The following is a 24,732-nucleotide window of genomic DNA, read 5'->3' as shown; positions in this document are numbered from 1 at the left end:
TCCCTTTTCGATCATTGCTAGTAGCAAACTCGGCCCGCAGGTATAGAATTACAACAACACCACTCCTTAAACTGAACCTCAGCACTCTCAGGAAATGAATTAGTTGGCAGCTGAACTTTTCAGGCTGTCTCTGGGCTGCCTCCAATCGTCTGCCCGTGTCAGTTTTGCCTGTCACCATGGAGACCAGTTAGATTTACACACGTTTTTTGCCTTTTATAGTCAGTAGGTTTTTCTTCCCCTTTGGGTATTAGTTGGGTGCGTTGGTATGCAGTTTGAACTAATACAGCTACTCTCTCTCGCTCTCTCTCTCACACATGCATTGCATGCCTGCAGCCACTGGAAAAACAGTTTGTTTTGAAAAGACACGATTGTCGGTAATGGTGAGGGATCCACTGTGCCGTGCACAGGAGCTGAAGGTGAGATGGCTTTTACTCAGGTGTGTGTGTGCGCGGAACACGAAGAGAAAATCTGCAAAACGGAATAGCTGGCGTGACAGTAACTGAGGCTACAAACTGCAGCTTGTGTGAGCGGATCCAAATGTTGACTTGGCTGTTCACCAGAAATCTCTCACGATCAGGAGTCACTGGTCGCTCGCACCACTGAAACGAACAGAAGGCCCAGGTAAAGAGCTTGTGTGGCTTCTTTTTAACAAAGGTATTTGCATGTGTATGTGCAGTCAAACATTGTACTTTGATCACGCCGTGCCTAATCTTCCCTCAGCAACATTTATAAATCACCTCCAATTAGGCTGGCCAGATTTTCAAAAGGCAAACCCAGAACAACATTGAAAAAGCCTCGGGAAGGCAGGGCTCCATGATGATTGACATGACAGGAGACCAACGGCGGGAGTCTGGGGGAGGAGCAGTTGAAGGTGGGAGGTCATGTGATTACATCTACTGGCATATACCCAGTCAGAGTTGGTGACACTCTCCTGTAGATCGTTTAAAAGACGTCTTCAGCACTGGGGCCAAAAGGGGTAGTGACAACTCCCTTGGAGATGTCAAGGGGGTTATGGTGGGAGGTGGGATACAGGCCTACAGCATCAAAACCAGTGTGACATGCTGGGTGTTTACAAGCACAACCTTTCACACAGACTTTCTTCCTCCCCAGGCCCAGATTGCATCTGACAATTGGGAAAGGGTGAAAACCGGGACATTTGACTATTTTTAGGAAAACGTGGGGACATTTAATGAAAAACTAGGATGCCTGCGCAGCCTATCCCTAACATTGAAAAGTATCCCGAGAAGCCCCTCACAAGTTCAATGGGATATAAAATGCATTGCCAAGTTGGAAATGAGTTGTATGGGCAGACAGATTAAACGCCTGCTCAAAGACGTGGCTTCGCAAGGAAGGTTCTCAAAGAAACAAATGAAGGTAGAAGGGGTTTAGAAAGGGAATTCTAACTGAAGGCTCAGCAGCCGCTGTTCGAGTGAAGGCTAGGAGTAAATGCACAGGAGAGAGAGATAGGATTACATTCGAAGTAGGAGCATGAGTAGGCCATTCAGCCCTTCAAGCCCACTCCACCATTCAATGAGATCATGACTAATCTCCAAGTTCCTGCTCTATTGCGTATCCCTTGATGTTTTTAAAATGTAGACACTGTTGATCTCAATTAGAGGTGGTCATAGAGATAGAGTCAAGGCTATGGGTGGGGGTGATTTAAAATATCAGAATTATAAAGGTGCAGTTTGATGGAAACATTTTGAGATAAAATTGGGCATCGTTGTGTGACCCAACTCATTATTGCGTTGGGCCATATTAACAGGCATTGCTGATGGAGGTGTAAGTAAATGAAGGGCCTAGCTCCTGTTTTCAGGCCCATCCGCCGATATTCAACAATATAGAAGCTGGGCCTGCTCTGGTTGGGGTTCATAAATGGTTGCTAGGCGACCGTCACCAGAAGTAAATCTTAGCTGTTGGAGCGATCTTCCTGGGACCTAAACTTGGAGAGATAGCTGGCTTGAAATTCATTTCTTCAAACAGGGCAAGCTGACTGTGGAGAAGCTATAGGCCTCATTATCCTGCACCTTTAATTTTAACGAGGACTGAGGCTCAAATTCGGGCCTAGTGCTAAAAGTGAGTTATTTTGTTGAGGTCAAAGGAAGCATACATTTATGGGATGATCGTGGGCTACCCACCCATAACACTCACTGTTGTGACGATCTTTAACCCAGGTAGTACTGTAAGGAAAATATGTAATTTCTTCAAAAGTTCTGTGGAAACTATAACAGATTTGAAGAACGTTTGAAAAGAACTTTTAAGAGTTTGTATCAATTGTAAAAAGATCGACCATGATCTTGTTTGATAAAAGGAAATATTGGCCCATCTGTCACTTGACATGGAAGCAATATGAACAGGAAGGGGGTTCCGACCAAAAACCTGTGGCCAGACATAAAGGAGAGCTGCAGACAGAAGGGAATAGAGAAGGCACGTTTAAAAGGAGCGTGTGCATGTGTGCATAATACAGTTATAGAACATAGAACGATACAGCGCAGTACAGGCCCTTCGGCCCACGATGTTGCACCGACATGGGAATTCAAAAAACAAAAGCCATCTAACTTACACTGTGCCATTATTATCCTTATGCTTATCCAATAAACTTTTAAATGCCCTCAATGTTGGCGAGTTCACTACTGTTGCAGGTAGGGCATTCCACGGCCTCACCACTCTTTGCGTAAAGAACCTACCTCTGACCTCTGTCCTATATCTATTACCCCTCAGTTTAAGGCTATGTCCCCTCGTGCTAGCCATTTCCATCCACGGGAGAAGGCTCTCACTGTCCACCCTATCTAACCCCCTGATCATTTTGTATGCCTCTAGTAAGTCTCCTCTTAACCTTCTTCTCTCTAACGAAAACAACCTCAAGTCCATCAGCCTTTCCTCATAAGATTTTCCCTCCATACCAGGCAACATCCTGGTAAATCTCCTCTGCACAGGACAGAAGCAGAAGAAAGGGTTAGAGCAGGGATTGCCAATTGGACAATTTTACTGCTACTCCTTCAGTTTTGCCAGAGCCACCCAGATTGTTTAATGGGATTAAAAGGGTCAGATAAAGGAATTTCTGGGTAATCTGTGCCATCAAGACTGCTGTGAACCTAGCTAAGGAAGTTCTGTAGGAATGTGCCATTCGGGTAACAGCCAGGGATTTCAAATGGACTTTGATTGCCAGGGCAGCACGGTAGCATTGTGGATAGCACAATTGCTTCACAGCTCCAGGGTCCCAGGTTCGATTCCGGCTTGGGTCACTGTCTGTGCGGAGTCTGCACATCCTCCCTGTGTCTGCGTGGGTTTCCTCCGGGTGCTCCGGTTTCCTCCCACAGTCCAAAGATGTGCAGGTTAGGTGGATTGGCCATGATAAAATTGCCCTTAGTGTCCAAAATTGCCCTTCGTGTTCAAAATTGCCCTTAGTGTTGGGTGGGGTTACTGGGTTATGGGGATAGGGTGGCGGTGTGGACCTTGGGTAGGGTGCTCTTTCCAAGAGCCGGTGCAGACTCGATGGGCCGAATGGCCTCCTTCTGCACTGTAAATTCTATGAAATTCTATGAATGAGACTCAAGGGCCGAATCAGTGTAAAAGTGCGAGATCCAATGTACCAGAGAGTAAGTTAGAAAACCTTGGAGCTGCACATGGTGTCACATGTCCATGGGGTGATGCAGGTTCTTGCTGTGGCATAAGATATATCATTGTTGTATCAACTATTTAAAGTGAAATTTACCTTTTTATCTGAAATATAATTTGCCTGTTAATTCATGTGCAGCTTGCATTGGTTCTGATTTGTGTTTCAGTAAAAGTTACAAAAAGTGAAATCCTGTAGATAATTTCTTCTCTTCAGTAAATTTGGTTATTTTGGTCATTGTTTCCTCATGGGGATTATAACTGTCCACTTAATATTTAACCTTAAAATTCACCTCCTTTTGAGAGTTTCCATCCCTGATAAACTGCTGTGTAAAGGCAAGTATTTCTTTCTGAAAACCCTGGGTCTCAATATACGGAACACAAATCAACATTTGAATTGCATTTCAATAAATGTCTGAATCGAAAGAGGTAGAAGTTTGAGGTCATCGTCGATCCCGGGGTTCTGAGGCCGACCAAGATTTGAGCTATCTGAATTCTTTTAATTAATAAGATGTTGGCGAGGAACATAGGAACAAGAGTAGGCCATTCAGCCCCTTGAGTCTCTGCCGCCATTCAATGAGATCATGGCTGATCTGTGACCTATACCTGCCCATATCCCTGAATATTTTTGCTTAACAGAAATCTATCTCTCTCAGATTTAAAATTAACAAGTGGTCTAGCTTTAACTGCTGTGTTTCTGCTGTGTTTGTGGGAGAGACTTCCAAACCACACCCTTTGAGTGAAGTCCTTCCGAACATCTCTGAATGGTCTCGCCCTAGATTTTAGACTCTGTCTCCTAGTTTTAGAGTCTCCAACCAATGGAAACAGTTTATCTTTATTTACGCTGTCTTTCCCTGTTAACATGTTGAAAACTTTGATCAGATCACCTCTTAACCACCTACATTCTAACAAAAACAGGTCTAATTTGAGTAATCTCTCCTCGTAACTCAACCCCGTAATCCAGGTGTCATTTTTGTAAACCTACATTGCAACCCCTCCAAGGCTAAAATATCCTCCCTAAGGTGTGGTGCCCAGAAATGCTCACAATACTCCAAGTGGGGTCTAACCAGGGTTTTGCAGCATAACCCCTGTGTCTTTATATTCCAATCCTTTAGATATAAAGACCAGCATTCCATTAGCATTTTTGATTATTTTCTGCATTTGCTCCTGGCATTTAAAGGATCTATGCACCTGAACCCCCAAATCTCTTTGGACATCCACTGCACCTAAACTTTCTGTTTAGAAGTTCTGTGCACTCTCCTTTTTGGGTCCAAAATGGAGAACCTCACACTTTCTTACATTAAATTCCATCTGCCACAAATTTGGCTATTCACTTAGTCTGTCAGTATTTTCTTGCTATTTTATGCTATCATCTAGGCTGTCTACAATGCCACCTAAATTTGTATCATCCACAAATTTGAAAATATGACTTTCTGTGCCATCAATGGATAGTGTGAACAATTGAGGCCCCAACACAGATCCCTGTGGTACTCCACTAGTCATCCCCTGCCAATTTGAGAAATTACCCATTACCCCCACAGTCTGTCATATCTTCAGTATCTGTTTGACCTCCGAAGAGGGCGGGACTACAGACTGTGTCTGTCTACCATCTTATCATTGAAGAACAGGTAGCAGTAGAAGAAGTTCTTCCCAGGTACAATCTCCTGGCCCTCAACCACACTGTGAACCACTGGAACATTGGAAACTGGTGCCGTGGCCTAGGAGGCCGGTTTAGCTCAAATGGCTGGACAGCTGGCTTGTGATGCTGAGCGAGGCCAACAGCACGGGTTCAATCCCCGTACTGACTGAGGTTATTCCTTCTCAACCTTGCCCCTTGCCTGAGGTGTGGTGACCCTTAGGTTAAATCACAACCAGTCAGCTCTCCCCCTCAAAGGGGAAAGCAGAGCAGCCGAAGGCCATCTGAGGCTATGGCGACCTTACTTTATTCATAAAGAATTGGAACACTCCAAACTGAAGCATGAGGGAACATAATTATATTTACAATTATACAGGGGATATGAAAAATCAAAAACACCTTTTTCTTTACACACGGGTAGTGAAAGGTGACATCAGGGCTGTTTAAATTAATAGCTACTCCTGTCCGTAACATAAGAAAGAGTTTGCATTTATAAAGCACCTTGCACAACTAGAGACAGTCCCAATGCGTTAGGGGCTGGTTTAGCACAGAACGTTAAACAGCTGGCTTGTAATGCAGAACAATGCCAGCAGCGCGGGTTCAATTCCCGTACCGGCCTCCCTGAACCGGCGCCGGAATGTGGTGACTAGGGACTTTTCACAGTGACTTCATTGAAGCCGACTTGTGACAATAAGCGATTATTATTAGCCAATTCCTTAAGAAGTATAGATGCTGCTGTAATTTGGGCTCAGCAAGGCCCTGCAAGCAGAAAGCCGGTAATTCATGCAGTGCAGCACACCCTCGGTGCTGCGCTGTGAGCTTTAGCCCAGATTATGTGGTTGAGTTATATCCACAACTTTCAGAATCAGAGGTGAGAATGCTGCCTACTGACACACAGCTGTTAAATCAAAGGGAATATTTGCTCTGTGAACTCGGTATGGCAGAACCCGAAGTATGCTTATCAAGATGTGGCTTATAGACTCAGAACATTGAGAAAATTCTTTCTGTTCCTGTGCAGTTCCGATGAACTCAACACTGTCCCTCGGCAGGAGGAATTCAGCAGGAAATGTTTTTAAAATTATTTATATAGGAATTGTCAGTCAGCAAAAGACCAAGGTCGGTTTAGTTCACCGTCTGACCATCCTGATAGATGCACGATACACTAACAGAACTGTTAACTAATCATGACACCTGCCTACAAGTGATAAAGACTAGGAGAGCTCCCAGAATTTGTAACTCTGGAAAAAGGAATCCCCAGCACTTACCACATGTCGTCTCAAATCTCTCATGCACTTTATCCCAAAGCATTTTTTGCAGCAGGAATTTCTATCTGATTGGTATCGGATGATCCAATACTAACTGCCTCCATACTACCATACTACTACCAGCCTGCTTCACTTGCTCAATCCACTAGCCGGGTCCTCGGGTCCTACAGTGCCAAGCATTTAATAAGAAGGGGTTCCTGAAAACCAGCAGCTATAACCTATAAATGAAGTAACATTTTTCTTCACCTGTACCTGATTTCTGTCTGTTTTCTTTTCAGGTACATTTAAACCATTCTAAGCCTTGTCATTATCAGAGATTGTGGGATATCAAGATGGCAGAGAGTGGTGTCTCGCCCAATGGGCAGCTTCCAAGGTCACATGACCGAAGGGGTACCATTGGCATCGCTCCTCACAAAGGGAAGAGAGTGACAAATTCTGCCAGCGAGTCAGAGATGAACCCATCCTGGGAGTTCTCCAGAAACGACCCCGGAATCTGCCAGTGGATGCCGGGTCCAAACGTCTTGGCCCTGCAGCCCAGTCAGCGGCTCGAGAAAGCTAACACGTCAGCAGGCAGAGCTGCCAACCAACAGTCAGAGAATCGAGGCTGTCCTGAACCGGGCAAACCAGGAGACAGTATCCCTTCGGGAGTTGGTCAGAGAGACAGGTGCCAGGAGGGAGAGCTGCCACCCTGTTTACAGAAACGGATCCTTCGCCGTGAGAAGGGTCCACCCGAAGGAGGCAAAAGTGCCTTAGGGATGTACACCACACAGGGTGTGTTGAGAGGAGCAGCAGAAATGGTCAACTCGGAAAATCTTCCTCCTCAAAATTCTAATGCGAAGAATTGGAGTCCGCCAAAAGGGTTCTGGAAAGTTCTCGGATCGGAAAGCGCAATGTCACGTGACAAGGCGGACCCTTTTAACAATCAAATTCTCCAGAAGGAAACTTGGAATGGCAATGGCCCAGAGCATCCCAATGCAGATTACAGCAATGGATCTGGTCCAGCACAGAAGCTGACGAGGGCTGATAGCTTTGACAGTTCCATACTCAGATATGGAGAGTGCACTGCAGAGAACTGGAATGCACGCAAACTCAGCCATCTGGAGGGCCTTTGGAGGACAGACAGTTGGGAAAGTGTCAGCAGTAATGCTAGTCTGTTATCTCTGACAGAAAGAGTGGAGCTGAACCGCTCCATCCTCAAGCGTACACTAAGATCTGCTCCTCTCCAACCGGGCTCTGATGTTGAAAGTCTGCCCCAGGAGAAACTCGCAGCACCTGGCTGCCAATTCCAACCAGATCTACTGGATGACATCTTACCTGGGAACACATGTATCAAGCAAGGTAAATAGTGCTTGTCAGGGTCTAGAACATTCAAGTCTTCTTCAATGGATTAGCTGGGTTTGTGGACAATACGTCCACTGTACTACTACCATGCAGTCATTTCAGTATTTTTGTATGAGTCGGTATCCTGGGATTCCCTACCTAACAGCGTCACTGAAGACCCATTGCTACAATTTTCTGCCTTTGACGCAGTGGAAATTGATGCTGCCTTTCAGTGGCCCTTGGGAGCTTAAATAAACTAGAGAGAGAGTCAACAATAGTGCAGATTATGGATATTAAAATTGGGCAACATTCCACACTATGTTCAAACTGTAATGCAAGGTGAAAATCTAACTTTACAAAAAGGTGAGTTTGTTCAGATATTACTCCTGCATTTTAGCCATTAGCCCCCACATGCCTGGATGAGTGCAGCTCCCACAACCCTCAAGATCAACACCATCCAGATCAAAGCGGCCTCTTGATTGGCTCCCAAAATGCTGGTCGAGCCAATCGCATGAAAAGAATCAAAAATATTAGTGCTGAACTGAACCCATTCACTCAGCCCCACAGAGGTCTCCACTCATTTGAAAGAAAGCTTTTCATTTCTATAGCACCTTTCACAACCTCGGGACATCCCAGAGTGCTTCACACCCAATGAAGCACTTTTGAACTGTTGTAAGGCAGGAGATGAAGCAGCCAATGTGAAGACAGCAACATCCCGCAGCCAGCACTGAGTTAGTGACCAGACTGATGTTTGTTGAGGGATAAATATTGATGAGGACACTGGGGATAATTGCTCTACTCTTTTTTTAAAATAAATTTAGTGTAACCAATTCATTTTTCCAATTAAAGAGCAATTTAGCATGGCCAATCCACCTACCCTGCACATCTTTGGATTGTGGGGGCGAAACCCACGCAAACATGGGGAGAATGTGCAAACTCCACACGGACAGTGACCCAGAGCCGGGATCGAACCTGGGACCTCGGCGCCGTGAGGCAGAAGTGCAAACCACTGCGCCACCGTGCTGCCCAAGAATTCCTCTACTCTTGGTCAAGTGAGAACCATGTTACTGTTCATAATAACCTGACAGGGCCTTGATTTAATGAAAGATGGCACCTCCGACAGTCCCACACTACCTCAGTAATAAATTCAGAGACTCTCAGCCTGGATTATGCGCTCAAGTCTATAGAGTGGAACTTGAGTCCAGGATCTATCTAGCTCAGGCATGAGAGTTGTATGTACACTGAGCCTCCGCTGTCACACTCTGTTGTTTATGTTTGTACTGCATTCCCATCTACATCCGAGCCTCATTATGGTGACTGTCCTATTGGCAGCTGTGGTCTCCATTGGTGGGGGTAAGGGACTGCCAGAAGGTCAGTCTCCCTGTAGGTGAGAATGTGAAGCGGCAGCTACCTCATCTTCTGGATGAGATAGTCAACCTAAGCCTTGCAAATTCTTCCCCTTCAACTATTTATTCAGTATTGAATCTGCCTTTACCTGCAGGGCAGTTCAATCAGACTAACTCACTGTGTAAAAAGAACATTCACATTTATGGGTGGCACGGTGGCACAGTGGTTAGCACTGCTGACTCACAGCGGCAGAGATCTGGGTTCGATTCCGACCTCGGGTGAATGTCTGTGTGGAGTTTGTACATTCTCCCCGTGTCTGCGTGGGTTTCCTCCGGGTGCTCCGGTTTCCTCCCACAGTCCAAAGATGTGCAGGCTAGGTGGATTGGCTCTGCTAAATTGCCCCTAGGTGGGGTTACTGGGATAGGGTGGGGGAGTGGGACTGGGTGGGGTGCTCTTTCAGAGGGTGGGTTCAGGCACAATGGGCCGAATGGCCTCCTTCTGCACTGTCGGGATTCTATGATTCCCCTGTCTGGATCTTTGCCAGTTAGCAGTAAATGTTGAAGGTGGTGGATGGGGTGCCAGTCAAGCGGGATGCTTTGTCCTGGAAGGTGTTGAGCCTCTTGAAATTTGTTGGAGCTACACTCATCCAGACATTTGTTGCATTAAATCATTTGAAGATATTGAAAATGAAAATAATGATTAAAACTCATGATTGATACTGGTAATTGAAATCTTTACATGTTATGGTAATGAGCAATGTAATGTGCAACGTTTGGGAGGGTTGAGAAGTTGATATCATCCTGTACATGGCAAGACCCCGGGGATTTGTCGGGGAGTCCTTCAAAGGGATAGACAGTCCGGGGGCCTGATGTTGTCGAACCTGATATTTTATTACTGGCAGCTAATGCAGAAGTGTTGGGTTGGTGTAATGATCCAGGGGCTATGTGGGTGCAGATAGAATCAAGTTCATGTAGGGGATCTGGGGGCATTGGCAACAACCTTGATCCCATTCTCACAGGCAAAGTATTTGTCAAACCCAGTGGTTGTTTCCATTTTAAAGATATGGAGACAATTTTGACAACATTTTAAATTGGGGTCAACGTCAAAGCTGGCTCCCATTTGTGCTAACCATCTGTTCGAGCCTGCGAGATTGGATGCCACATTCGGGGAGTGGGAACGGAAGGGGCTGGAAAGAGTGGGCGATTTGTTCCTAGAGGGGCATTTACATTAACGCTGCAATGAAGTTACTGCGAAAAGAACCTAGTTGCCACACCACGGCTCCTGTTCGGGTCACAGTGGGAGAATTCAGAATGTCCAAATTACCGAACAAGCACGTCTTTTGGGATTGATGGGAGGAAACCGGAGCACCCGGAGGAAACCCACACAGACACCGGGAGAACGTGCAGACTCCGCACAGATAGTGACCCAAGCCAGGAATCGAACCTGGGCCTCTGGCGCTGTGAAGCAACAGTGCTAACCATTGTGCTACCATGACTCCAGTAGTTGCCAGTATACAGGAAAACATTGGGCACTCGGGGTCAAATGCATTCAGATATCCCCAAGTTTGCAACTTTGCGAGATGGATTTTCCCAACATTTCCCCTTGGCGCCGCCTACATCTCTTATGGAGAGGGTCATTCCGCTTGCAGAGTTGGAGGAAGGGGGCATTGCTGGTATTTATGGACGGATTTTGTCGGAAGATTCGGTGTCAGTGGAGGGGTTAAGGCTAGGTGGGAGGAGGAGTTGGAGGCCATATTAGATGATGAGGTGTGGAGTGAGACCCTTCGCAGGGTGAACTCCACTTCCTCGTGTGCGAGGCTTAGTTTGATCCAATTTAAGGTAGTTCTGAGGGCACACTTGACCGAGTCCAGAATGAGTTGCTTCTTTTTAGGGGTGGAGGACAGGTGCGAGCACTGTTCAAGAGGTCTGGTTAACCATGCGCACATGTTCTGGTTCTGTCCCAAGCTCGTGGGTTTTTGAGTCTCCTTCTTTAGCACCATGTCAGCGATTCTTGAGATTGAGCTGGAGCCCTGTCCTTTAGTGGCCATATTTGGGGTGTCAGACTCACCGGAGCTGCAGATGGGCGTGGGGGTCGATGTCCTGGCCTTCGCCTTGCTGTTTGCCCAGAGGCGAGTACCGCTGGGGTGGAGGCCTCCATCTCCACACAGTGCCTTGGTGTAACTGGGGAACATGATTGAGTTCCTATACCTCGAGAAAGTCAAGCACACGGTGAGGGGAGCAATCGAGGGGTTTTACCGAGATGGCAGCCGTTTATTGTTTATTTCAAGGAATTGATCACCATTAGTTGTTAAGGGAGGAGGGGGAGAAAGAAAGGGGGGGTTGGTTCTGTGAGGGGCTGTTGTATTTTTCTATTTTTTATGGTTGATATATGTAAATCTGTTAATTTTTTTCCTATAAATTAAAAATTGATAAGGAAAATGTAATGTGCAAGATATTGTTACTGGGTGGCATAGATTTGATATTATATTAGTTATTATTCGTTTAGGGCAACACGGTGGCACAGTGGTTAGCACTGCTGCCTACGGCACTGATGACCTGGGTTCGAATCCCGTCCCTGGGTCACTGTCCGTGTGGAGTTTGCACCTTCTCCCCGTGTCTGCGTGGGTTTCGCCCCCACAACCCAAAGATGTGCAGGGTAGGTGGATTGGCCACGCTAAATTGTCCATTAATTTTTATATTGTATATTGATGTAACTGCAGCTATCATTTTTTGAATAACTCAAATGTAGAAGTGTGAGCAGTTACTCCTCCATAGGTTGATGTATTTTGAATGTATTAATGCTGGGGCACATGGAGTAGGGTCCTACCTGGGAGGAGACAGCTGGTATGTTCAATGTTTACACTGCTAGGATCCCTTCCTTCATATGTAGGAGGGTAACAAGTTAGATTTTTAAGATGTTTTCTCATCAAGCATTTTCAGATGCAGAGATTAAGTAAGCCACTAATGAGCTTTATAAACCAACAAGCAACCTGTCTTTGTTTATGTTTGAAAAAAGTAGACACTCATGATTTTTATCCCAAATCTCTTGATTTTAAGATTGCCCCATGAGTTAGAAGGTGGTGGGGTTGACATTTATTGTACGGGGTATCTTAAAAGAAGTGAGGAAGATAGAGAGGTGCAGAGGTTTGAGGGGGAATTCCAGAGTTGAGGCCGGCCTAGGTAGTTGAACGTACAGATCAACTAACAACTGGGCCCAACAACTTCAGCAATGGGGTAAAAGCCTGTGAGCCCACATTGCCCATTGTACACTGAATAAATGGGCATGGTGTACACTGATTTCTACCTCTATGTAATGAGATCTCAGCTCCCTGTGCTTATTCGCACACCTCTTGACATTGAGTGTCTACTTCCATTCTTGAGTACACCCTCAAACTGTAGACTTCTCCTCATTGACTTATTGTTGCCACCAGCCTGCCCACTCTCCACCCTGTCTTTGTCCTCCTGAAGCCTTTCACATGCCCAACCACTGTTTTCTGATGCCGCATCCTACCTTCATAATAAGAAGTCTTACAACACCAGGTAAACGTCCAACAGGTTTGTTTGGAATCACTAGCTTTCGGGGCGCAGCTCCTTCATCAGGTGAGTGAAGTGGGGGTTCCACAACACAGATATAGACAAAGTCAATGATGCAAGATGAGATTTTGAATGCGAGTCTTTGCAGCTAATTAAGTCTTTACAGGTCCAGACGGTACAACTGGAGAGAGGGATAATCACAGGTTAAAGAGGTGTGAATTGTCTCAAGCCAGGACAATTGGTAGGATTTTGCAGGCCAGATGGTGGGGGGTCAATGTAATGAGACATGAATCCAAGGTCCCGGTTGAGGCCGTACTCATGTATGCGGAACTTGGCTATAAGTTTCTGCTTGGCGATTCTGCGTTGTCGCGCGCCCTGAAGGCCACCTTGGCGAACGCTTACCCGGAGATCAGAGGCTGAATGCCCTTGACTGCTGAAGTGTCCCCCGACGGGAAGGGAACATTCCTCCCTGGTGATTGACGCGCGATGTCCATTCATCCGTTGTCGCAGCATCTACATGGTCCCGCCAATGTACCACGCTTCGGAACATCCTTTCCTGCAGCGTATAAAGTAGACAACGTTGGCAGAGTCGCACAAGTGTGTACCGTGTACCTGGTGGGTGGTGTTCTCACGTGTAATGGTGGTACCCATGTCGATGATCTGGCAATTTTTGCAAAATTTGCCACGGCAGGGTTGTGTGGTATCGTGGTCGCTGTTCTCATGAAGGCTGGTTTCTCCTGAAGGGTCTGTTTGAGGTTGCGCGGTTGTTTGAAGGCAAGTATTGGGGTGTGGGGATGGCGTTGGCAAGATGTTTGTCTTCATCGATGACATGTTGAAGGCTGCGAAGAAGATGTCGTAGTTTCTCCGCTCTGGGGAAGTACTGGGCGATGAAGGGTACTCTGTCGGTTGTGTCCTGTGTTTGTCTTCTGAGGAGGTCGGTGCGTTCTTTTGCTGTGGCGCTTTGGACCTGTCGATCGATGAGTTGAGCGCCATATCCTGTTTTTATGAGGGTGTCTTTCAGCGTCTGTACATGTGTGTTACGCTCCTCCTTGTCTGAGCAGATCCTGTGTATACGAAGGGCCTTTCCATAGAGGATGGCTTCTTTAATGTGTTCAGGATGGAAGCTGGAGAAGTGGAGCATTGTGAGGTTATCCGTGGGTTTGTGGTAAAGCAAAGTGCTGAGGTGGCCGTCCTTGATGGAGATGTGTGAGTCCAAGAATGCAACCAATTCTGGAGAGTAGTCCATTGTGAGTCTGATGGTGGGATGGAACTTATTGATGTCATTGTGTAGTCGTTTCAGTGATTCTTCGCCGTGGGTCCAAAGGAAAAAAATGTCATCAATGTATCTGGTGTATAGCGTTGGTTGAAGGTCCTATGCGGTGAGGAGATCTTGTTCGAACTTGTGCATGAAGATGTTGTCGTATTGGGGTGCGCTACCACCATCAGACTCACCATACTTGTGCGACTCGGCCAACGTTGTCTACCTCATACGCTGCAGGAAAGGATGTCCCGAAGCGTGGTACATTGGCGAGACCATGCAGACGCTGCGACAAAGGATGAACGGACATCGCGCGACAATTGCCAGGCAGGAATGTTCCCTTCCAGTCGGGGAACACTTCAGCAGTCAAGGGCATACAGCCTCTGATCTTTGGGTAAGCGTTCTCCAAGGCGGCCTTCAGGACGCGCGACAACGCAGAATCGTCGAGCAGAAATTGATAGCCAAGTTCCGCACGCATGAGTATGGCCTCAACCAGGACCTTGGATTCATGTCTCATTACCTTCACCCCCCCCCTACCATCTGGCCTGGGCTTGCGAACTCCGACCAACTGTCTTGGCTTGAGACAATTAACACCTCTTTGACTTGTGATTATCCCTCTCTCCAGTCCCTCCATCTGGACCTGTAAAGAATTAATTACCTGCAAAGACTCGCATTCAAAGTACCATCTTGTATCTTTGACTTTGTCTATATATGTGTTTCTGGAACCCCCCTCTTCACTCACCTGATGAAGGAGCTGCGTTGCAAAAGCTAGTGATTCCAAACAAACCTGTGCCCACCCCAGTCCAACGCCGGCATCTCCACATCCTGCCTTCATAATGGCAGGTGTTTTCTACACTGTGATCCTCAATGCCGGGTTCAATTTGTTGATCTGAACAATGCATTTTTTTTCTGTGTCCTTTCCCCCTAGTTTGCAGGGCGGAGCAGAGTGACAGCGACTGGGATTCAGGGATTTCACTGCAGGAGTCTAATCGAGGAATGAGGTATGGAGAATATTGCTGTCGGCCTGTTGATGCTATTTTCAGGGTTTGAAGTGCACTCTGCCAGATGTCGAAATCTTTCTAATGGGATCACCTACAGGAAGTGAAGTAGATGGTTCGTACTCATAAGCCTGATCCACAAACATATTAACCAAAATTTACTCCATTTATCTTTATATCCTTACCCAACATTGTCTGATAACCCATCATGGAAGATGGTGCTAGAGAGTTTGCACTTTCTCCCCGTGTCTGCGTGGGTTTCCTCCGGGTGCTCCGCTCCTCACACCGACCAAAAATGTGAAGGTTAGGTGGATTGGCCATACTAAATTGCCCCTTAGTGTGCAAAAGGTTAAGTGGGATTACTGGATAGGGTGGGGCCGTGGGCCCAAGTAGGGAACTCTTTCAGAGGGTCAGTGCACTCGATGGGCCCAACGGCCTCCTTCTGCATTGTAGTGATTCTATGATTTCTCGTAACCTTTACATCAAGAAATGTTTTCTCATTTTACTCCTGAGCAGCTGAGCTCTAATATTAAACTTGTGCTGCCTCGTTCTGTACCTTCCTGTGGTGATATGCATCACTGTAAATACACAAGGGGTTAATGCAAATACACTAAGACTAAGTAAACACTAGAGGGAGCACCAGAGACATCATGACATGCAGACATACAGCTAATGAACACATAAAATAGGACACGACCAATGGGCAGTCAAGACACCCAGAGGTGACACTACCACAAGGGGGCAACCCATATAAAAGGACAGGGCCCACATTCTCTTTCCACTCAGAGAGGAGGACAGGGGCAGATCAGAAGCTTCACACCCATCGCATGGATTAGAGCAGACTGGTTAGTTAGACTGAGTTAATATAGTAAGATTAGCAGGAGAGTCGAACTCAAGTAGGAGAATTGTTAACTGTTCAATAAATGTGTTAAACCTATCTCCAAGTCTGAACCTTCCTTTGTCAGAGCATACATCAAGGAAGCAGCTTATGCTACACGAAGAAGCATAACACAACATGGTACCAGCAGTGCCTGTTGAATCGATATAGTTCAACTCAGCAAGATCCGTGACTACCAGCAACAGCACCCAGGCAAGATGATCGAGATTCCGGTTCCTCAGCAGCTCAGGTACCACGGCAATCTCAGTGCCAACTGGCGTGCATTCAAACAGAGATTTGAGATCTACATGGTAGCATCCGACCTAGATGCTGAGAAGATAAAGCTTCTACTCACCATTGCGGGTGATAGTGCAACAGAAATCTTCAACTCCTTCAGATACTCAAAAGGGCAAGACAAGAGAGACTTCCAGACAGTCCTGGACAAGTTTAAAAACTACTGCGAGGTCAGCACAACAGAAGCAATCGTTAAACTGGCGCAAATACTCAACACGAGGCAAAGGTAGGCTTTTTGATTGGCAGCCATCTTGAGAAAGGAGCCGCACATGCCCAGTTCCTCAGAAGACGCGAATCGGCAAAACAGTGTTTTGCGCATGCGCGAAAAGCTGCACATGCGCAGTTCCGCAAAGAGCACACAGTAAAGGAAAAGCGATCTGCGCAAGCGCAATCCATTCCTACGCTCTATGTCACAATCGTCATGAAGTCAGAGGCCCCGGACCATGCCCACTTAAAGGGGAAATGTCCCAAAATAGTGAGAAAAAAAATTTAAAGCTGGAAAACACAATTCTTTCACCTGGAGCAACAGCACAATGCCTGAACTTCGACCAGTAGCTGAAAGTAACCTCCGCAGAACCCTGAAACAAGCAGTTAGCACCGCCCTAAGAGATTATTTAGTCCTTGAAGACTACGACTCAGACGTTGATTTCTTCCTTGGAAATAGCGAGCACAATGACAGCTCCGACACAAAAAGTGATGATATGGTCCTTGAAGACTACGACTCGGAAGATGATTTAATCATTGGACATGGCAACCTCAGTACCAAATCCAAACCACAACGAGATGATGTGTACATTACAGAATCCGACACAGGCATGGATGAGTTCTTCGGATTTGAGGATCCTCAGCCCAGCATAGACATCATCCTGACCCGTGAGTACAGGATTCTGCTGCGGCCTGAAGCCAAGAGACAAAGAGCGGTACAGGCCCACAGAGAGCGGCCTGACGCCAAGAGACAGAGAGAGGTACAAGCCCACAGAGAGCGGCCTGACGCCACACCAGTGGCCCACGCACCACAAACAGTGCTCCACGCACCACGAAGAGTCCCCGACTCCACACACAGAGTGGTCCACGCACCACGAAGAGTCCCCGACTCCACACAGAGTGGTCCACGCACCATGAAGAGTCCCCGACTCCACACTGAGAGTGATCCACACACCACAAAGAGTCCCCGACTCCACACAGAGTGGGCCACGCACCACGAAGAGACCCCGACTCCACACAGAGAGTGGTCCACGCACCACAAAGAGTCCCCGACTCCACACAGAGAGTGGTCCACGCACCACGAAGAGTCCCCGACTCCACACGAAAGGTGGTCCATGCACCACAAAGTGTCCCCGACTCCACACAGAAAGCGATGACAGACTCCACAGCGAGACCACTGCACGTCTCCACACACAGAACACAGAAAGATTCCACAGTGAGACCACTGCACGGCTACATTGAGAGCACACAGATCGACTCCACAGCGAGACCACTGCATGACTCCACACAGGGAATGATGCCAGACTCCACGGAGAGAGCGGTACAAGCCTCCACAGCGAGCTCATTGACAGACTTCACGATGGAAGCAACGCAAGACTCCAGAGCGCAGTCCTTGCATGAACAAGACCATGAAGGTCTAGCAACCTTATCTGAGCAACCAGCAGCAGACGATGCAAGTCTGCCACGCTCAAATGAACAGCAAGACGACCATGATAGTCTACCACGCTCACGTGAACAACAAAAAGACTATGACAGTCTACCCAGATTATTTGAGCCACCAGAAGAAGACCCTGACAGTCTACCCAGCTCATCTAACCGACAAGAAGACACTGAAGGTCTACCCACTGTATGTGCGACAAGTGACAAAGGCTTCACAATTCCCATACAAGATGTGCAACATCTCAGCGAGACTGACAGATCTCAGCTAGTATGTACAGAGGCACTCGACAATCAAAGTGAGGTTATTAGTGACTCCAGTGACACCACGTTAATTCAAACCTCATCCACTCGAGCCTCTCCACAAGAAAATGCATTCCTGAACGTTTTGACTCCGGACGGGAAGCATCAAGACACCTCAGATGATTCAAGTGACACCTCAGATGATTCAAGTGAACCTGAAATGACTCCGGACGGGGAGTATCAAGAAACCAAAGCTGAATTAGGTGAACCAGAAAGGACTCCAGACGGGGAGCATCGACAAACCAAAGATGATTCTAGTGAACCGGACATGACTCCAGACAGGGAGTGCCGCGGAATCAAAGTCGAAACACTCAATGAAACAGCAGATGCCACAAAGGACAGTGCCACAAGTAACTTTGTGAAGGACTCGAATTCTCCTCTCGGTGTGGTCATTGAGCGCAACAAACACAACAACAAAACCTATGAAAACAACAACACAGACAACAACAAGAAGCGTACCAAAGGCACCAACGCTAACAACAAGCACGACAAAAACAACTACACTGGAACAACGACTGGTACAACATGACACAACTCTGCAAATGCAGGACAATGTAACAACATAGTTCCTAACACTGGCAAGAGTACAGACATACCATGGCATGACGGCAAATCTCACCGATTAAAGTTTACTCCACTACAAAGAAGCAAACCAGCTTTCAAGGCAGATGAGTTTGCTCCACTATGAACAAGCAGACCAGCTTTCAAGGCAGATGACATACTGCATCAGTATCACAATCACAAGAAACAGTCCAGGTCGGACAACACAGATGACATACTGCATCGCCACCACAAGCATAGAAAAAAAAAGAGTCCAAATCAGACAACGAAGTGATTTGACCATTTGCACACCTCCTGATGACTTCTTGGTTCCTTAAGCACAGGGACACTGACGGCGTTCACAAGGGAATGACAACATCAACATCAACACTTCAATAACAAAACAAGAAAGCCACTCGACCATATAAATTCATGAACTTTGGACTTATACATATTATTTGGCATTGTATAATCATCACTGTCATCATGCTTTGTATATGTCATCACTTATCTACCTATTTTGTTCAATTTTCTTCAGTACTGTACAGAAAATATGTAACATGAAAAAAGGGGGGATGTGGTGATATGCATCACTGTAAATACACAAGGAGTTAATGTAAATACACTATACTAAGTAAATACTAGAGGGAGCACCAGAGACATCATGACATGCAGACATACAGCTAATGAACACATCGAATAGGACACGACCAATGGGCAGTCAAGACACCTAGAGGTGACACTACCACAAGGGGGCAACCCATATAAAAGGACAGGGCACACATGCTCTTTCTCTTTCCACAGGCGACACTCAGAGAGAAGGACAGGGGCAGATCAGAAGCATCACACCCACACGTATGGCTTAGAGCAGACTGGTTAGTTAGACTAAGTTACTATGTCAAGGATAGCAGGACAGTCGAACTCAAGTAGGAGAATTGTTAACTGTTCAATAAATGTGTTAAACCTCTCTCCAAGTCTGAACCTTCCTTTGTCAGAGCATACATCAAAGAAGCAGCTTATGCTACACGAAGAAGCATAACACAACACTTCCCACCAGACATCTGTCCTTTAAGCATCTTAAACACTTCAATTCGACAAAGTCACCTCTCAACTTTGCAAATAATCCTTTCTTGCAACGGTTTTAGTAGTTCTTTAAGCCCTTCCCCCATAATTTTGATGTTTGTGCTGTGGGATCTTCCACTCCCGCTGAAGTCTATGGCATTTTGTGTGGCTCGCCCGCCCTGCCGCAGAGGCACCCACCACGGTGGGGGGGGGGGGGGGGGGGAGGGGTCCTGGTCTCAGCTGTACCAGAAGGTCCCGCTGGCAGGAAGGGCTGGAAAATCTCACCCTCTATGTCAACATGACACTTAGATGATGCCATGGTGCAATATATGCTTATACCTTGTGTCCACTAGGGGAGCCAGTGTCTTCAAATTTCATAATATAACAGCCACAGGTGAGGTGCCTGAAGATTGGAGGGCAACAAATCTTGTGCCTTTGTTTAAGAAGGGCCACAGTGAAAAGCCTGGGATCTACAGAGCAGTGCGTTGTTCGAAGGTATCCTGAGAGACAGGATCTCCAGGCATTTAGAGAGGCATGGACTGATTAGGGACAGTCAGCATGGCTTTGTGAGTGGAAAATCATGTCTCACGAATTTGTTTTTTGAAGGGGTAACCAAGAAGGTAGATGAGAGAAGTGTATATTTACAAGGCCATTGACAAGGTAGGTGTTTTCATAATAATAATCTTTATTGTCACAAGTAAGCTTACATTAACACTGCAATGAAGTTACTGCGAAAAGCCCCTAGTCGCCACATTCCGGCGCCTGTTCGGGTCACAGAGGGAGAACTCAGAATGTCCAAATTACCTAACAGCACGTCTTTCGGGACTTGTGGGAGAAAACCAGAGCACCCGGAGGAAACCCACACAGACACGGGGAGAACGTGCAGACTCCACACAGACAGACGGGAATGGAACCTGGGACCCTGGCGCTGTGAAGCAACAGTGCCGCGCTTGTTGCATAAGGTTAAATCTCACGGGATCCAGGGTCAGGTAGCCAATTGGATACAAAAGTGGCTTGACAACAGAAGACAAAGGGTGGTTGTAGAGGATTGATTTCCAAACTGGAGGCCTGTGACCAGCGGTGTGCCTCAGAGATCAGTCTGGGTCCACTGTTATTTGTTATTTATTTTAATGATTTGGATGAGAGTGTGGGAGGCATGGTTAGTAAGTTTGCAGATAAGACCAAGGTTGGTGGCAGAGTGAACAGTGAAGAGGGTTATCTAGGATTGCAATGGGATCTTGATCAATTGGGCCAGTGGGCCAATGAATGGCAGGTGGAGTTTATTTTAGATAAATGTGAGGTGATGCATTTTGGTAGATCGAATCAGGGCAGGACCTATTCAGTTAATGGTAGGGAGTTGGGGAGAGTTATAGAACAAAGAGATCGAGGGATACAGGTTCATAGCTCCTTGAAAGTGGAGTCACAGGTGGACAGGGCGGTGAAGAAGACACTCTCATGCTTGGTTTTATTGGTCAGAACATTGAATACAGGAGTTGGGACGTCTTGTTGAAGTTGTACAAGACATTAGTAAGGCCGCACTTGGCACACTGTGTATAGTTCTGGTCACCCTATTATAGAAAGGATATTATTAAACTAGAAAGAGTGCAGAAAAGATTTACTGGTATGCTACCGGGACTTGATGGTTTATCAGGAGAGGCTGCATAGACTCACGGGCTTGGCATCCTGATTTGCATTGGCAAAATTAACAATGCCATACCTCAAGAAATCATCTTTATACTGGTTTGGTCCTGATATCGGTTTCTTCTTTTTAAAAAAATATTTCTATTGGTTTTCATGTTTTATATTACATATTTATAGTTTGAAAGTTGAGTTACAGGTGTCGTACCCGTGTGCAGTATTTTACAATGGCAATCGGTATTGTTCTGGTTTACACAAGAGAGAAAATTAAAAAGTCAACCCAAGTACCAACAGGCGAGGCTACATATTTACATATAGTGCTTTGTCTCCCTTTGGGGGCTGTGGGCCTCATTTGGCCGGTCTACCTCTGCTGCCCTGCCTGTTGTTGGCCCTGGCTTGTGCTTGCCCACTTGTTGCTACTCCCTCTGGTCTTCTTTTTACCCTTGGGTCAACCTAATGTGGCTGTGCCTCTTGTGTTTCAGGGTCTTCTTGTGGGTTTTTGACCCCCCCCCCCCCCCCCCGCTCTATTGGCTGATTGGCTGCAAACAGGCCCTGGAACAAGTTGGTGAATGGCTTCTTGTGGAAGCCCTCTTCCAACCCTCGGATGGCGAGTTTGATCTTCTCCAGTTGGAGAAATTCCGGACAGCCAGTCTGCAGCTTTGGGTGGTGCTGCTGATCTCCATCCTAGTAAGATACTTCGGCGGGCGATTTGGGAGGTGAAGGCAAGGGCATCAGCCCCCCCTCCCCATGAAGAGGTCTGGCTGGTCCCATACCCCAAAGACTGCCATTTCGGGCGTGGCTCCATCCTCATCCCCACAACCTTGGATTGCCTCAAAGAAGGCTGTTCCAGAACCCGACAAGTCTAGGGAATGCCCAGAATATGTCGGTGTGGTTGGCCGCGCCTTCCTGGCACCGTTCACACTTGTCCTCTACCTCCGAGAAGAACCTGCTCATTCGGGTTCCAGTTAGGTGCGCTCTGTGAACCACTTTCAGCTGCTTTGTCCATGTAGAGATGGAATTTGCCCTGTTCAGTGCTTCGCTCCAGAGTCCCCACCCTATTTCTATCCCTCATTCTTCCTCCCATTAATCCTGTGTCTCATCGAGCGGGGAAAATGCCTCTTCTAACAGTCGCCCATACAGGTGCCCACAGTTTCCCTTCCATGGTCACCCGCATCCAACAGTTCCTCTATCATTGAGTGTACTGGTGCCATGGGTATTTTGTTGTCTCCTTACGGCAGAAGTTTGTGTCAGTTCATTCCCTTTGGGCAGTTACAACCACTCCGTCAGCTCCACTTATGTCGCTAGTTTGTCGTCCTTGCAGAAGTCCCTAACTGTCAGCGTCCCCCTGTCCTGTCTCCACTTTTTAAAGGTGGCATCCACTGTGGCTGGCGCGAACCTGTGGTTGTTGGAGATGGGGGCCGTGTTGGACATTTCGATCAGACCGAAGTGTAGCCTTAGCTGGCTCCATGTCCGTAGCGTGGCTATTATGACTGGGCTTGTAGAGTGTTTGGCTGGCGGGGATGGGGGTGTTGCTGTGGTGAGGACCCGTGGTAGTATTGCAGGTTTGCAAGGGCCAGACCATGGCAACACACACCACACACCACATACCACACACACAAACACACCACACACACAAACACACCACACACACAAACTCCCACACACACAAACTCCCACACACACGCACCACACTACACACCACACACACAAACACACCACACACACAAACACACACACACAAGCATACAAACACACACACACCACACACACAAACACACACCACACACACACACACCAATCACACACACACCACTCAAACACACACATAGACCCCACAAACACCACACACACCACCATGCATGGAGTTAATGCTCTCCATCATTTCCCTCAGTTCTAATGGTGCTTCCAGCCCCCATTTTCTATCCTCCCCCACGACTGGCATGACCAGTCTATCGAGGAACTACTTCATCCTCGAGTCCCCTTCGGGCTCGGAGGTATACAGTCCCCGGGGGAAGGCCTTGAATGCTTTGTTGAACTTTTTCAGCTCGGTTACTAGCCTGCTGTAGCGCACAATGACTTACGAGAGACGAGAAGTGATGAAGTCGATCCAGGCTTTATTTTTTATTTTTTTATAAATATTTTATTGAAAATTTTTGGTCAACCAACACAGTACATTGTGCATCCTTTACACAATATTATAACGACACAAATAACAATGACCTATTTTATAAACAAACAAAAAAAATGAATAAATAATAAATAACAAAAATGAAAACTAACCCTAATTGGCAACAGCCTTATCACAAGTAACACTCTCCAAAAATATAATTTAACAGTCCAATATATAATTATCTGTAGCAACGACCTATACATATTATACAGTATATATTAACAACCCTGAGAGTCCTTCTGGTTCCTCCCCCCCCCCCCCCCCCCCCCGATCCTGGGCTGCTGCTGCTGCCTTCTTTTTTCCATTCCATCTATCATTCTGCGAGGTATTCGACGAACGGTTGCCACCGCCTGGTGAACCCTTGAGCCGACCCCCTTAGAACGAACTTAATCCGCTCTAGCTTTATAAACCCTGCCATGTCATTTATCCAGGTCTCCACCCCCGGGGGCTTGGCTTCTTTCCACATTAACAATATCCTGCGCCGGGCTACTAGGGACGCAAAGGCCAAAACATCGGCCTCTCTCGCCTCCTGCACTCCCGGCTCTTGTGCAACCCCAAATATAGCCAACCCCCAGCTTGGTTCGACCCGGACCCCCACTACTTTTGAAAGCACCTTTGTCACCCCCATCCAAAACCCCTGTAGTGCCGGGCATGACCAAAACATATGGGTATGATTCGCTGGGCTTCTCGAGCACCACGCACACCTATCCTCCACCCCCAAAAATTTACTGAGCCATGCTCCAGTCATATGCGCCCTGTGTAATACCTTAAACTGAATCAGGCTTAGCCTGGCACACGAGGACAACGAGTTTACCCTGCTTAGGGCATCTGCCCACAGCCCCTCCTCGATCTCCTCCCCCAGCTCTTCTTCCCATTTCCCTTTTAGTTCATCTACCATAGTCTTCCCTTCGTCCCTCATTTCCCTATATATATCTGACACCTTACCATCCCCCACCCATGTCTTTGAGATCACTCTGTCCTGCACCTCTTGTGTCGGGACCTGCGGGAATTCCCTCACCTGTTGCCTCGCAAAAGCCCTCAGTTGCATATACCTGAAAGCATTCCCTTGGGGCAACCCATATTTCTCGGTCAGCGCTCCCAGACTCGCGAACTTCCCATCCACAAACAGATCTTTCAGTTGCGTTATTCCTGCTCTTTGCCACATTCCATATCCCCCATCCATTCCCCCCGGGGCAAACCTATGGTTGTTTCTTATCGGGGACCCCCCCAAGGCT

General features: G+C 47.0%; 1 protein-coding gene across 4 annotated transcripts in view; it reads left to right on the top strand.

Annotated features, from left to right (window-relative positions):
• The first annotated feature begins 299 nt into the window (after window positions 1-299).
• The window catches only part of LOC140426651 (uncharacterized), a 140,185-nt gene continuing 115,752 nt past the window's right edge, over window positions 300-24,732 (top strand). For 3 of the 4 annotated variants that reach the window (XM_072511732.1, XM_072511731.1, XM_072511734.1), the window contains exons 1-3: window positions 300-416; window positions 6,795-7,854; window positions 14,903-14,975. In XM_072511732.1, the coding sequence (XP_072367833.1) occupies window positions 315-416; window positions 6,795-7,854; window positions 14,903-14,975 (1,235 nt within the window). In that variant the 5' untranslated portion in view covers window positions 300-314. Of the gene's footprint in view, window positions 417-480; window positions 622-6,794; window positions 7,855-14,902; window positions 14,976-24,732 lie in introns of those variants that run through there. The other variant, XM_072511733.1, reaches the window with a different exon arrangement.

The sequence above is a fragment of the Scyliorhinus torazame genome, chromosome 7 (genome assembly GCF_047496885.1).
Source record: "Scyliorhinus torazame isolate Kashiwa2021f chromosome 7, sScyTor2.1, whole genome shotgun sequence".
Lineage (NCBI taxonomy): Eukaryota > Metazoa > Chordata > Chondrichthyes > Carcharhiniformes > Scyliorhinidae > Scyliorhinus > Scyliorhinus torazame.
The sequence above is the reverse complement of the archived record's forward strand: the minus strand, read 5'-3'. Positions and strand labels throughout refer to the sequence as shown.